Source organism: Sprattus sprattus, assembly GCF_963457725.1.
Source record: "Sprattus sprattus genome assembly, chromosome: 7".
Classification (NCBI taxonomy): domain Eukaryota; kingdom Metazoa; phylum Chordata; class Actinopteri; order Clupeiformes; family Clupeidae; genus Sprattus; species Sprattus sprattus.
This window is the reverse complement of record NC_137926.1, coordinates 28093437-28108455: the sequence shown is the minus strand read 5'-3', so window position 1 is coordinate 28108455 and position 15019 is coordinate 28093437. Positions and strand designations below refer to the sequence as shown.

General features: G+C 39.4%; 1 protein-coding gene across 1 annotated transcript; it reads left to right on the top strand.

Moving 5' to 3' along the window:
* Positions 1 to 6859: 6859 nt before the first annotated feature.
* On the top strand, positions 6860 to 8731 carry lingo1a (leucine rich repeat and Ig domain containing 1a; the record flags this gene model as incomplete). Its single annotated transcript, XM_080842516.1, has 1 exon — positions 6860 to 8731. One exon carries the CDS (start codon positions 6860 to 6862, stop codon positions 8729 to 8731), a length of 1872 nt encoding a protein of 623 aa, XP_080698642.1.
* Between the last annotated feature and the right edge of the window lie 6288 nt (positions 8732 to 15019).

The window sequence follows — 15019 nt, the reverse complement described above, 5'->3', positions numbered from 1 at the left end:
CCATTAGAATAGGACATCCTGTGTGGAAACGGAGGGAATTGAAGTAAAATAAGACAAATTATAAGGGGGTAATAACTCCCGATTTGCATCGGTATAATGCTACTAAGGTTGATGGAAACGGGTTTATCTGCATCAATTCACATTTATTGCAATTGTATTAGATTTCTCAGTTAAAGTTGCCCTGACAACCTAATGTTGTGATCCCACAACTCCTCCCTTGATACGGGAATGTACGTTTTTAGTTTGCACAACACAGCGGATGGAATCGTGCACACACTCACATTTTCTTTAGCCTCATTTTCACGAATACAAGTAAATTATGCAAATAAGTTGGATGGAAACTCTAATGGTAGATTTAGTTATTCACCGCTTATTTCCTTTTGTGGGGATTTTACAGGGGGTAAGAAACCACATATTACTCCCAACATTACCATCATTACCCAACATTACCCTCTCTTCCTATTCCCCACCCGGTTCCACATGGGGCTCACACAGCACACATACAAAGGAAATGAAAATAGACGGCAGAATTACTTGCTTAACCAAAAAGTATTTGTAGAAACTCCAGATAGGAGAATCTCTAGGGTATTTTATTTTGTTTCACATCTTTGCCAGGAAGGATGTAGCATACTCGTAATATGATCAGGCTAGAAAACTTGATTCCGTATTGTAGATACTCTGTCTTGTACAGAGTTCCTCTCAGGGAGATTAGAATGCATGGTATACAGTGGACATTTTTGCTAATATGATGTTGTTGGTATAATAAACACACAATATCAATCTTTACCACTGAATCGTAATAATGATGTATACAAACTGATCAAACTTAAATTAGAAAAACTGAAAACAAATTGCAAAGTTTGAAATAAATTATACAGAAATAGATTCAGTGTTTGATGTTTTCATTGACTGCAAATGGATAGATAGCACAGTCAAGGGGTATTTACACATCAAGATGCACTCTGTGTAATAGGCGGAGTGGACTGCATTGTGTACATAATGGCATTCACCACCTCTGCTGCTTTACATAGCATCTGTATCCTATACTCTGTTCTGCAACAATAGAGAAAAGATTATACTCTGTGCTGTTGTACACCTCAACCTCTTGAGTGAGTGAATGGTGCATTGAGATCTTGATGAGGTGGTTACTGGGATGCAGTGCCTGAACAATACATGCCCATGGAAACATCTAACATCTAAACATCTAATCTTTGGAACAGATTTCTGAAACAGCTTGAGAATAGAGAGTGTATATACAGAACCTCTTGGACACACACACACAAAGTATGCTCTGGGGGATTATGCTCTGGCATGCATAGTTTTCTTTTATTACTTGTTTCATTGACGTGTTTCATAATATTTAAGTTAGATATTTTACCGCTTGTACAACCACCAGCAGACAATGATTTTACACTCCACGTAGCCTTCACATTATTGTAGTCTTTTTTTATTAATTTTATATTGATGTGGGTGTGTTAAATCAGGTTTTTTCCATAGGGCAAACAGGCTTACTGCATTTACTTTGGCATTGTGTAGGTCTTACCTTGACATGGTTGAATATGGATTTCAAAATCATCACATTATGTTGTGTGTACATGACCAAGGATCAAATCATCACTCAAGGTTACTTGCCATAAAAAATACTGAGCAAAGTGACCCATGAATCAATTATTACTTTTTATACATTTTTTCATGGTGTGCGGTTTTCATTTTCATCAGTTAAACAGCAAGTGGCTTTAAGGAGCTCTGAAGGTCACTGGCTCTGGGGGAAAAGGCGGGGGTGATGCTTGGGGGACACGCGCCTTGTAGAACAGCTGCTGGAAGGACACTCCACTGCTGTAAGGAGTGAGACCTTGGTGGGGGTTTTGGCACTCTGGTGTCTGCATCTCTGTCTGGGCATTGTATGTGCGAAACATGCAAGCGTGTGTTTCAAAGCCTGGGCAGCTCAGGCCAATTGGTCAGTTGCCTCTAAAGCTCAGCGGGGAACCCGGTCCGTCGGGTTATTTTTCTCAGTCAACCCCCTCGTGAATGAGACAGTGGCATTTAATGTGGAGCAGATGTTAGATTTAATCAAGTATTTTGACAAAAATGATTAAGCTAATCTGTGCTGAAATACTACCTCAGGAGCGCATCAAGAGAAGTTAGCATTTACATCTGTGATCATTCAGGCAATTGCAATTTGGCACTGGTACCTTCAAAGTTACTGGGAAGACAGACAACGAGCAGTCCAGCCATAATAACGACAGAAAGTCACATCTCACTTGTATATGAAATCAGTTTCCTTATTAAGAATGAAATGTCTACCGTTTTTCTTTTAGTTTCCACCACCATTATTCAAAAGCTTCACTGTTGTGAATGGAGGAGGGATCATCCATAGGGTTAACCCAAGGTGATGGAGTCAGGAGGTTAATGGTCAATTATGGCATTAGCTATGTGTTAGACAGAACTCTGTAGTAACAACACATATGCCATTAACTGTAAATTTAAAGCCCATTATTTATTTACAGTAATGTCAGGGTTTAGTAGTAAATGAAAAGTAAATATGGCTTTTGTTAAAAGCCAGTGCCTACTGAATTGCTGAACTCCCCAAATTACTGGGAATGGCAAGCAATTTAGTTATTGTTATTCTCTGTGATCATCAACATTTCACTACTGCAGGCGATTGAGATTAGCTAAAAACAAAAAATCTTTAATCTTCAGATTTCAAATACCTATTTTGGCTTGTCTTTTGGAGAGAGAGAGAAACAAAAAAAGCAAAGAAGATTTTAAGGCTGTAACCCTCCATGTTAATAATATGAGCTTTGTGTTTGTGGACCGGTGTGCTGGTCTGTTTTTGACCCTCAGGGAGGTGAACCTTAGGTTTTGAAGGGAAACAGCTGGTCACAGTTGGAATTTTGCACCTTGTTGCACCAACCTGCTTCTTCCACAGGATTAAAGCCTTGCCACCCATCTGTCCTGCGTCAACTCAGATTTAAGCCGTGTCCTATCATGGACGGCCTGGTCAACCCACAGTGCTGATCCAGATTTCAATCACAATAACATGAGGGTCACCTTTCCACTGCATTTCATTCAAGTGCGCAGGGAAGCGGTGAAACTGGCTGGATGATCAGTCTGAATTAGGCCAGCGGAGCTCACCATACTTGAATAGCCATCTACCCAGGTTTTAATGCTGAGCTTTAATTCTATAGTTGAATGAGAGGCAGGTGTGTGCCTATTATAATCAAGTGAAAAATAGACCCATTTTTATTATAGCTCTTAGGCCAAAAAGTGGCGAAAAGGTGCAGAAAATATATCATTTTAAGTGAAATAAATGGGGAAAAGCATATTTGAAAATGAATTTGTCAATCTTACTTAAGAGACATATGTATACTGCATATTAATTTGGAGAAGACTTTCAAAGTCATGCAAATGGAATACCAATGAAACAGAAGGTCCTTTCCCCTGAGGATTAGCCCGAGTGCTGAGACATCAGTCTCATCCCCCGCGTAGGCTTAGGAGTTTAACACTTTGTTCCAACACCACTGACAGCTGCATAAGAGGGACTTTCCTTAAAATCGCAGGTATTAAACCACAGTATGTAGGGTGGAAGTGCCACTGATGTATTCTGACAGGTAGATGCACTAAGACACGTAAAGAATGTTCTTCTGTCCCTTTCTTTGCCAGGTCCCAAAAGCTGTGGTTCCTGATGAAATGAGGAAAGTTTGTTGTTAAAGTTTAGGTGAATGTCCCCCCTGTTGAGGGATGTTTGTGAAGGAGGCATACAGCTGAAACTAAAAATAAATGAATGGGTCCATGTATTTGTATTTGTAGTGGTTTTGCTGCAGGCAGACTGGCATTTAGAAGTACATGCCAGGATAAGTTCTTAGGTCAGTTATCTTTAAATCAGTTATTACACAGGTAGTAAGCAGTCGGTCAGCGCTGTACCATAAACCCTGAAATGTATTATTGTACATCAACAATGAAGTGTGTTATTTAAGAGATTGATACATAGGTTCTGGACACTGTTGTTTAACTTGAAACTGAGGATATGATCACAAGTGTTTCAGGAGACAGACTGTTTTGTGATACACCTTAAATTACTGTATAGGTTTATCAGCAGTGACAAAGATATTTGTTCAGTGCAAAAATATTTTAGTTGCAGTTAAACCCACCAGCTCTCATCCAGTCAGGCCCTCTAGCAAAATCCAAGGCCAAGCTTGGCAAGAACACTAATTTACTGAGACAGGGTTTTCAGCCAGTTCAACCAGTAAAGGATTTCTGAATTACCTGGTTAGTATCAGTAATCTCAGGTGGTAAAGACTGTTCAGCCAAATCACTCATGCACAAGAAATTAAACTGTGTTTGCCTCAGGTCATCATAAAATGAAACTTGAGTAAAATGATCATACATACAATAGATTGCTTTCATGGCTATGTACAGAGTTCACCATTAGTGGTCACGCTGCATTGACCTTAGCTTCAATGCCTGGTTATATTGACGTTTCTTCAGTGTTGAGTTGACTTCCTGTGCTGTTACGGTGACCATTGACTCCGTCTGGGGATCCCAAGCATTCATATTTCAGGTCCTGCCTAGATGTTGGCAAGCAGTCAATGGCCTAACCCACATGACATTTGTTTTGAGCGACAAATTAATAAGGGGGTCAAAAAGTTTAGAACCCTGGGAATTCTTGTCACGACATTGCCGATTATCACAAAGTGACATTCATACCTCGGGAAATGCAGATGTCGGAGAAATACTGACTGTTCAATTATCAGGGGATGATTCTTTGCAGATATAGTTATGCAACCCATTGCTCTTTGGCCTTTCTTTTCATCCAAGTTGGATTGTAGTGTTTCCTTAGGCCACATTTGTATGCTAACTAATGCACTTAATAACACTGCAACCTTTCCTAAAGATGGTTAGTGTTATTACTCTGATGTGTTAGTATGTAAGTTGCCAATAGAAAAAAACATTATACCATTACAAACAGGAAGCAGAGATATAGGCTTATTAATCAGTCCAGTTTGTGATCTCACATGGACTGTTATATAATTATATGGCACACGTCTCAGAGTGCAGAGTGATGCATGCAGTAGAACATACAGCAAGAGTGCAGAGTGATGCATGCAGCAGGACATACAGCAAGAGTGCAGAGTGATGCATGCAGTAGAACATACAGCAAGAGTGCAGAGTGATGCATGCAGTAGAACATACAGCAAGAGTGCAGAGTGATGCATGCAGGAGAACATACAGCAAGAGTGCAGAGTGATGCATGCAGTAAAACATACAGCAAGAGTGCAGAGTGATGCATGCAGGAGAACATACAGCAAGAGTGCAGAGTGATGCATGCAGTAAAACATACAGCAAGAGTGCAGAGTGATGCATGCAGCAGAACATACAGCAAGAGTGCAGAGTGATGCATGCAGGAGAACATACAGCAAGAGTGCAGAGTGATGCATGCAGCAGAACATACAGCAAGAGTGCAGAGTGATGCATGCAGCAGAACATACAGCAAGAGGGCATTTCTTGTGAATTCAGATTATTTTTTAAATACACAAGATACTTCATGATAACATCAGGAGAAGAAATATTGACTGTAAGGCAAACTTAGTGTGTACTTTTAAGTGTTATACACTTCTCTTTTACTTTGCATGCTTGCTTTAAAACAATCTACAGTTTTGTGTATGCATTTGGAGAGATTAGTGTAAATCATACAAGATACATCAATCCTGACATTATTCACTTACATCCAGCTAATGTTTCCTAAGCACATCGTTGTCAAGACGATGAAGAGAAAAGGGGAACAAAGATTATTTTATGCAAACCTTATATTGCACAGATGTTTCTAGCATACGGATACCTGACACAGCATGAATTAGATTACTCGCTGAAAAATGCTGTTAATTCCAACTGCACCTGGCCCTATTTGAAGAGCCATCATTTAGTATTAGGCTCTCACCTCAAATGATTGATCTTGAGCATGGTGTTTTGCAGGTCTGCATCGTAAAAATCGCCCAGGTTGTATATATGATGCTGTAATGGCTGCATTATCTTCCAGTGGTTAGCTCTGCCTAGACACATGATCATTTCCAAGCAGTCTTTTGATGCTCAGTGTAAAGAAAATGGAAAGGTTGGGTCCTCTAGGCATGTGTTAGATAATCTCTCAAAGTCAATGTGTGGAATTCATTTTGCAAATTATATTTATATAGATTCGTTGTATTTTTAGAATACTGCATCTCTGAAACTATTTGTTGCAGGTAATTCTAATGGGGGTTACATGTTGCCTTATTTTGTAACAATAAAGATGTTATGCTTATATGTTTATTATATTATGCAGTAAAATGAAGTGTTTTAGACCAAGCAATTCACTTTATTTGTACATTTGAGTAGCATATGAATGTTATATTCATTTTTCAGTTTGTCTATTTATGTATTTATTTACCTGTACTGAAGTCAGATTAGTCTGGTATATTGTATCAGTACGTCATTACCTGTAATCACTGTGAGAATCATATTTGTATTGTTATAAAATAGTTTCTTACTTCCCTATTAGGAGGGGACAAGAATTCAATCTGAACACACACATCTAGAAACCTACTCTGATGTTACCATAAAGTCTTTTATTTCATTTGTCATTTCTGGTATTCCTCCCTTCCAAGGACAATTTCCAACCTGCACAATAACTAATTCTACAAGCAATCACAAGTTCTGTATTACATATTGTTGCTTAAAAGATTCTTCGCCTCGTGGTACAAAACTCACTTCAAATCTTATTAAACTGTAGGATTACAGTAAGAATATATCATAGAATTGGTCTGGTTTCATAATTAGCCTTTGCCACTGTAGGCAGCACAAAGAGTTAATCATCTCCCTCTGTTTCATGTCTTCACAGGTAACCAGTAGGATGGTGGCCGCGGAAGCGAGTGGGCACAGCTACCTGGTGGCTTGCTGGCAGCCAATTCTCATATTGATGCTTGGCACTGTGCTGTCAGGCTCCACCACAGGCTGCCCGTCACGCTGCGAGTGCAATGTCCAGGAGCGCGCGGTTGTATGCCACCGCAAGAAGCTCATGTCCGTCCCAGAGGGCATTCCAGCTGAGACGCGGCTGCTGGACCTCAGCAAGAACCGCATCAAAACCATAGACTCTGATGAGTTTGCCAGTTACCCATACCTTGAGGAGCTGGAGCTAAATGAAAACACCATCTCTGTCATTGAACCAGGGGCCTTTAACAACCTCTATAACTTGCGGACACTGGGGCTCCGGAGCAACAAGCTCAAGCTTATCCAGCTGGGCGTGTTTACTGGTCTGAGCAACCTCACTCAGTTGGATATCAGCGAAAACAAAATAGTCATTCTTCTGGATTATATGTTCCAAGACCTGTACAACCTCAGGTCCCTTGAGGTTGGAGACAATGACCTGGTGTTCATCTCCCATAGAGCATTCCATGGCCTCAGCAGCTTAGAACAGCTCACCCTGGAGAAGTGCAACCTGACTGCCGTCCCCACAGAAGCCTTCACCCACCTCCCTAGCTTGATCTCGCTCCGCTTACGCAACCTCAACATTAACATCATCAAGGATTATGCCTTCAAAAGGCTCTACCGACTCAAAGTGCTCGAGATTGCCAACTGGCCTTTCCTTGACACCATGACAACAAACAGCTTGTATGGTTTAAACCTCACCTCTCTGACCATCACCAGTGGTAATCTTACGTCCATTCCCTACGTGGCTCTCCGCCATCTCGTCTACTTGCGTTTTCTCAATATGTCATACAACCCCCTTGTCACCATCGAGGGTAATAGGCTTCATGACCTCCTTAGGCTTCAAGAATTTCATCTGGTGGGCGGCAGGCTTGCTGTTATTGAGCCCTATGCCTTCAGAGGCCTCAATTATCTTAAGATCCTCAATGTGTCTGCAAACACTCTGACCACATTGGAAGAATCTGCTTTTCATTCGGTAGGAAACTTAGAGACGTTGGCTTTGTATGACAACCCCCTGGCTTGCGACTGTAGGCTTCTGTGGATTTTCCGTAGGCGATGGAGGCTCAACTTCAACCGGCAACAACCAACCTGCGCCTCTCCTGAGTTTGTACAAGGCAAGGAATTCAAGGATTTCCCGGACATCCTCCAACCCAACTACTTCACTTGCCGCAGGTCGAGAATCCGTGACCGCAAGCCACAGCAGAAATTCATTGATGAAGGGACCACTGTCCACTTTGTATGTCAAGCAGATGGTGACCCTGCTCCAGTCATCATGTGGTTCTCCCCACAGAAGCAGTTTATCACCACCAAAACCATTGGGCGTCTTACAGTGTTTCCTGATGGCACCCTTGAAGTGAGGTATGCGCAGATCCAGGACAATGGAACATACATGTGCATAGCCAGCAATGCCGGTGGCAATGACACAGCGCTAGCCCACCTGCATGTTCACAGCTACTCTCCAGATTGGCCTCATCAGCCCAACAAAACCTTTGCTTTCATATCTAACCAGCCCAATGATAATGGTGCCAATGGGACAAAAGCCGCCGTCCCCTTTCCCTTCGACATAAAAACCTTAATCATCGCCACCACCATGGGATTCATCTCCTTCCTTGGTGTCGTTCTTTTTTGTCTCGTGCTGCTGTTTTTGTGGAGTAGGGGTAAAGGAAACACCAAGCACAACATAGAGATCGAATATGTGCCACGCAAGTCCGACGCTGGTATAAGCAGCAGTACCGCAGATGCCCCTCGCAAATTTAACATGAAAATGATCTAGGACATTCAGGGGACTAAATGACTTTGAAAAAAATAAACCCATAAAAATAGAAACAAGAGGATTCCCCAGTGACCACCCCTGGATACAGAGTTAAATGTAGTAGCCTACGGCATTTGATTTTCCCCCAATTACTTTGAAGGTGGATATGAAGGAGAAATGTTCTTTGTTTTGACTGTACGAGGAAAAAAAATACCCCAAACTCTACAAGATGGATATTAACATGGCCTACAAGGACCATTACTTTGAAAGTGAATTTTGTCCTAAGACATTCAAGTTCTTGTGGATTTTTATTCAAAAAAAGAAAGTAAAGAAAAATATATATAAAATAAACCTGAACCCTTCTAAATGTTCCTATCAATCACTGGAATGCAAAAGGCAGGATTATCTTTCTCCTTTGCTGCCCTTTTGCCTGCATTTTTGTATTCTTTTTTTTTCAATGGTATATTATATGTTTTATTGCTTTGTCATTCGGAGACAGAAGAATGGAAGGGGTGATGAGCACATTAGTCCATTTATCTGTATATTATTACGGCATACATTTGATTTTCAATTTGTTAACTATATCCAGCAACCTCATTAAACATTTCTGATTGAAATATAAAATGTGGAAAGATGATCTGATGACCTTAAGGTTGATTGAAATGTTACATATTAAAATTTGGGAGCAAAATGAAGCATGCAGACATCTTTTCTTTTAGGTTTTATTCTGAAACACCTCATGGAAAACCCGAGTTGACTAATAGAGATATGAACAGAATGTATAATCTGTTTCAAAATGTCCTATTCACATTGTCCATAGAAGAAATTCGGTTGAATACTTCATCAGTGGGAGGGGTATTGTGTTGATTCCATTGTTGTTTTGTAAAAAAAGAGGGAAAAGAAAACTAGCTTTGGATAGAGAGCTTTACTTATTCACAACTTCTATTGACTGGATGTTGTATCTAATCGTTTTCATCTAGAGAGACGTCTTGCACCTCTAAAGTCAGCCATGCCAAACAAGTAATGTGCTCAGCAACCCTGCAAACATTCAGACCTAGATATTTGTTTAGTGGAGGTTTGATTGTCAAATGTTGCCAACAAAGTTCCAACAACAACAGGATACGCTGTTCCTGTAACAGACGTACAAGATCTAATGTTCAAGGTATGACATGTATAATGAGACATGGAAAACAACATAGGTGTCTAATGATGGTTGTGGTGGTGTGTACACTGACCTTACATTTTTAAGTACACTGTGTGAACAGCTGGGGTTTGTTAAACCATGGATAAAACCTCAGTTATGTATGATGGATGACATAAGAAATTATACAGTAATGGGTTGGAACTATGGACTAGATATGCAGATGGTAGAGTCACAGATGGTTTTACCCATAGTGATCTGAAAAGGCTTTGAAGTAATCTGTTTTTCTGAAGCGTGAGATGTGGCTCATGACGATAACAACTGCTCTCTTTGTTTCAATGTGACTACTGTGCTGAGCCTTTTTGGTCCTCATCAGTTCAATGAGGACTCTGAAAATGTCTTCTTTTTCTGTTTTCAGTTCAACATAGGACTATGTGAATATGTAGTCCATGCCAATTTTGTATTAAAATATCTTAAAAAAAAAAAAAATACAAAATGAAACATATGTTCAGTTGTTCTGTGCAATAAAGGTAATATGCAGATTTTTTTTATTAACAATTTTCTTGATGTTAAATGGTTGAAAATATGGTATGTTGTATTAAACAATCTATGGAGATTTTCTAAAAGTTTCACTAGTCCTATCTCAATGCAGTTCTGTAACCATAGGCTTATATTTGGATTACCTGGACAAACAGGAGGACAAACATTATTCTTAGGTTTCAAAACAATTAGTCCTCAGCTCTGGATGAAACATAATCGCTTAGGAAAAGTGGAATGGTTAAAAAATGTGATGGTGGGCTTCATTCAAGAGAACTTTCTTTCAATGTTCAAATGGTAAAATGATACTTAACATCAGATATAACAAACAATGTTTTTGCTGCTATTGAACATTCATACACGTTTTAGTTTAACAGGAACAAATTAGGTACATAACAATGAAAACACCATTGTTGAAGCAAGCAATTCTGACAGGAATAATGAATGACCCCCACTAACAGGGAATATGCCATCCAAGGTTTTTAGGAAACGGGTAAATTAGGTTAATGGATCCTCTATGTTTTAGTGGAACTAAGGACTCCTGAGAGTCCACTTTCAGGAAGCTGCTCTGTTCATGTAGTGCAGATGCTGGAGTCACATTCCTCATGAATGGAGACTTTTGGCCCTGTCCCTTAAATATGTTGAATGTCAGATTGGGATTAGCCTATCCAAAATGAACTACATTTCTGCCAATTACTATTTGTTTCAAGTAAACATCATCATGCAAAGTGTCGCCGTGATTACACTTATTGCCATTAATGTTAATGTGGTGAGAGATTAAATAATTGCTACAAGTGAGTTTAAAATCAGTCAGACTGCTATTTTTATAAATATCACCATTAAAATGCCCATTCACATGCAGGTGTAGCTGTTATTTCTGCACTTTCTGTTGGTTATTTCTTAATCATAGTGACACAATCTATCCATTCAGATTGCCCTTCTGCAAAACACCTTGTAAAACACACATTGCTGAAGTAGTAATCCAAAGATTCTTCTAGTTATGCTATTCATTGCTAATTATTCTGTTATCTGTTTATTCTATTTTTATGTATTTAAGTACACACTATCAACTGTTCAAAAGTCACACACAACAAATACAAAAAGGCGTAAAGAGTGAAATGAAGATGAAGATGATGCACACGGTGACAGCAGTCCACAAGAACTCTACCCAGCATCTAACATCTGTTTCTAACTTGATTAAATGTGAAGCAAGTATCCCTGAGGTTTCTAATTAATGTTAGTTCCCTGTTATAACCAGGCATCCTGCTGACCATTTGGCAATTTGTTTCACTTAGGAGCAAAGATAATCAATACACATTAATCCCTACTGTAAATTTGGGCTAACAAATGTCTCATGAGAATTAAACACATAGAAGGTGCTGAAAGGAGACCTAAGATGTTGAGAGTCAGTTTTATTTCCATGCTAACCCATATCAATTTAGTCACAGAAATACATGTTAGGCATCCCCCTCAATAATAAAACAGGTGTTCCCTCTAGCACACTACACTTTGATTTGAATGAATGTTTTTTTTATGGCTAAAATTTGATTGGGGTCAACAAAAGTCAATTTTGCCTTTTCATCATTTTCTGTCTCATTTGTGCCTCATTAGATATGCAAGACAATCAAAAAGAGTGAGTGTACAACAATCTTAATTCTATTTACCTCCAAGCATATTCAGTCTCATGTGCCACGCTTATTTGTGCTCTTGAAATTAACCAGAACAAATGTACAGTATGTGAAGGCAGGCAGAATCCGTCACCTGAAGTTCTGCTACTCTGCCATTCAGAAAGAAAAGAAATGTTCTCTCTGTCTCTCTAATTATGCTGTATGGTTCTATGGTTTCAATGATTTTGTCAGAACACACAATCAAAAACGCTGACCACCCAAACATAATTAAAGTATGTTACTAGGACACACATAAACATGAAAAATTATATAGCATAGCTCAAGTGTTCTCTTTGGCAGTACTGCAATATAGTATTTCTTGGGTTAAGAACAAGGGTTAAGAAACACTGTAACTGTCTACGCAAACCACATATACAGTGCCACTTTAAAGTATGTGAACCCCTTGACCACTTAGGAGTTTTCTGTTGTTTTACCATGATTTTTCATTTTTTTCATCACCAATTTTCCATAGAAGGAATGTCAGGTTTATGTTTATCATTTGCATGTACTTTTTTTAGAGGGAATTGTTTGAGTAGCCAAAAGACTACATGAAACATGGAATTAGTCCATTTCAAAAGTAAGTGAACCCCCAGCTAAGTTGGTAAAGTCAAGCAGGTAACAGATTCAGTGAAACTTATTTGGGTGCTTAATTAGTCAATTAAGCAAACCGATCATCTGAGACATCCTTAGGGAAAGGTTTGGGCAACACAGATTAAAAGAGAGAGGAAACCAACCAAACTACTGTAATGCCAAGGTGTACCCACACAGATCAACAATGCCGAAAGGAAACGAGATATCCGAGAACATCAGGAAGAAGGTTCTGACAGCCCATCAGTCTTGGGAAAGCTATAAGACCATCTCTAAAAGATTCCAGCTCCATCCATCCATCCAAGACAAATAATTTAGAAATGGAGGGCATTCAACATGACCGCATCTCTGCCTAGAAGTGGATGCCCATCAAGACTATCACCAAGAAGAACCAGAAGAAGAATAAATCAGGTAAAAGTCAACCCACACATCACCTCTAAAGAGTTTCAGACCTCTCTGGCAGCATCTGGGGTAAATGTACATGGGTCTACAATCAGACGAAAATTGAATAGACATGACATTCATGATCGGGTTGCTAGAAGGATGCCTCTGCTCTCAAGAAAGAACATAACTGCCCGTTTCAACTTTGCCCAAGCGCACGTGGATAAACTAAAGGCCTTCTGGAAGTCCCTTCTTTAAACAGATGAGTCCGAGATAGAATTATTTTGTCACGATCAAAACCAACTATTTTCGTCTGATTGTAGACCCATGTACATTTAACCCAGATGCTGCCAGAGAGGTCCAAAACTCTTTAGAGGTGATGTGTGGGTTGACTTTTACCTGATTTATTCTTCTTCTGGTGCGTCTTGGTGATGGTCTTCATGGGCGTCCACTTCTAGGCAGAGATGCGGTCATGTTGAATGCCCTCCATTTCAAAATTATTTGTCTTGGATGGATGGATGGAGCTGGAATCTTTTGGAGATGGTCTTATAGCTTTCCCAAGACTGATGGGCTGACAGTACCTACTTCCTGATGTTCTCGGATATCTCGTTTCCTCTCGGCATTGTTGATCTGTGTGGGTACACCTTGGCACTACAGTAGTTTGGTTGGTTTCCTCTCTCTTTTAATCTGTGTTGCCCAAACCTTTCCCTAAGTATGTCTCAGATGATCGGTTTTCTCAATTGACTAATTAATCACCCAAATAAGTTTCACTGAATCTGTTACCTGCTTGACTTTATCAATTCAGCTGGGGGTTCACTTACTTTTGAAATGGACTAATTCCATGTTTCATGTAGTTTTTCGGCTACTCACACAATTTCCTCTAAACAAGTACATGCAAATGATAAACATAAACCTGACATTTCATCTATGGAAAATTGGTGATAAAAAAATGAATAATTATGGTAAAACAACAGAAAACGCCTAAGTGCTCAAGGGGTTCACATACTTTCAAGTGGCACTGTATTATGTATTCACACATGTCACACACCACAAACACCAATGCATGGTGGGATTTTGTAGGGTAAGAATATCTCAGTGAGTGAACAAGGTGGTAATGTATGGTAATGAATTTCAGAAAGACTTTTTTGAATCACACCTGCATTCTTAAACATGGCCCCCACATATAATATCAATTGCTGTATGCTGTATGCTGTATGCTTGCCAGAATGACTACAAGTACTCACATATTTCAAAGTTTTATTATTCAAAAAATTAAGCACTAGATTATGATTATAATATTAATATTATTTTTTTCAGAGGGCTCTCCTGCAGCTGGGAGAATGGCAAGTGAATATACCTACACGCAACAACCTTAAGATACAATTGAATTGTTGCCTGACAGGTGAAGGGAATTTTGATCAGATATTTAAGATAAAACAGGACAGTCATATAGAGCCTGTGCCCCATGGCAATGGAATCCTTCACTATTTAAAATGTGCATGCCATGCCAAGTGAGATATTGATACTAAGTCATTGCATGTGATGGATGGACAAATTGTCTGAAAGGATGGTTTGATACTGGCTGATTGATCTTCCTCTGAATACACTATGGGAGACTGCTATCAAAAGAACACGTTCAAGCAATTTTTTGCCAGTACCATGTTTCTGGTATCCATTGTTCTCATTCATGTAGGTTAGAACATGCGTGAGATGAGTATTAAGAGCGTGACTCTGATTGGAGCGCAGGTGATCACTTAGTAGAGAGAACACCAGCAAGAAATACTGTGCGAATAAAACCGTTCCCAAATAAGAACAGCTACATTTTGCTCATAAATTTGTATTAGCAAGGGATTACGAATTCACAGCAAATGTATTTATACTGAGGTATTTTTATTTGTATTTAATGAAGCACAAAATGTAGTGCAACACATATTTTTGATCTTACATCACAGTCAGTGCACACATCCAGGCACCAACACAAAATGTTTAGGCTCT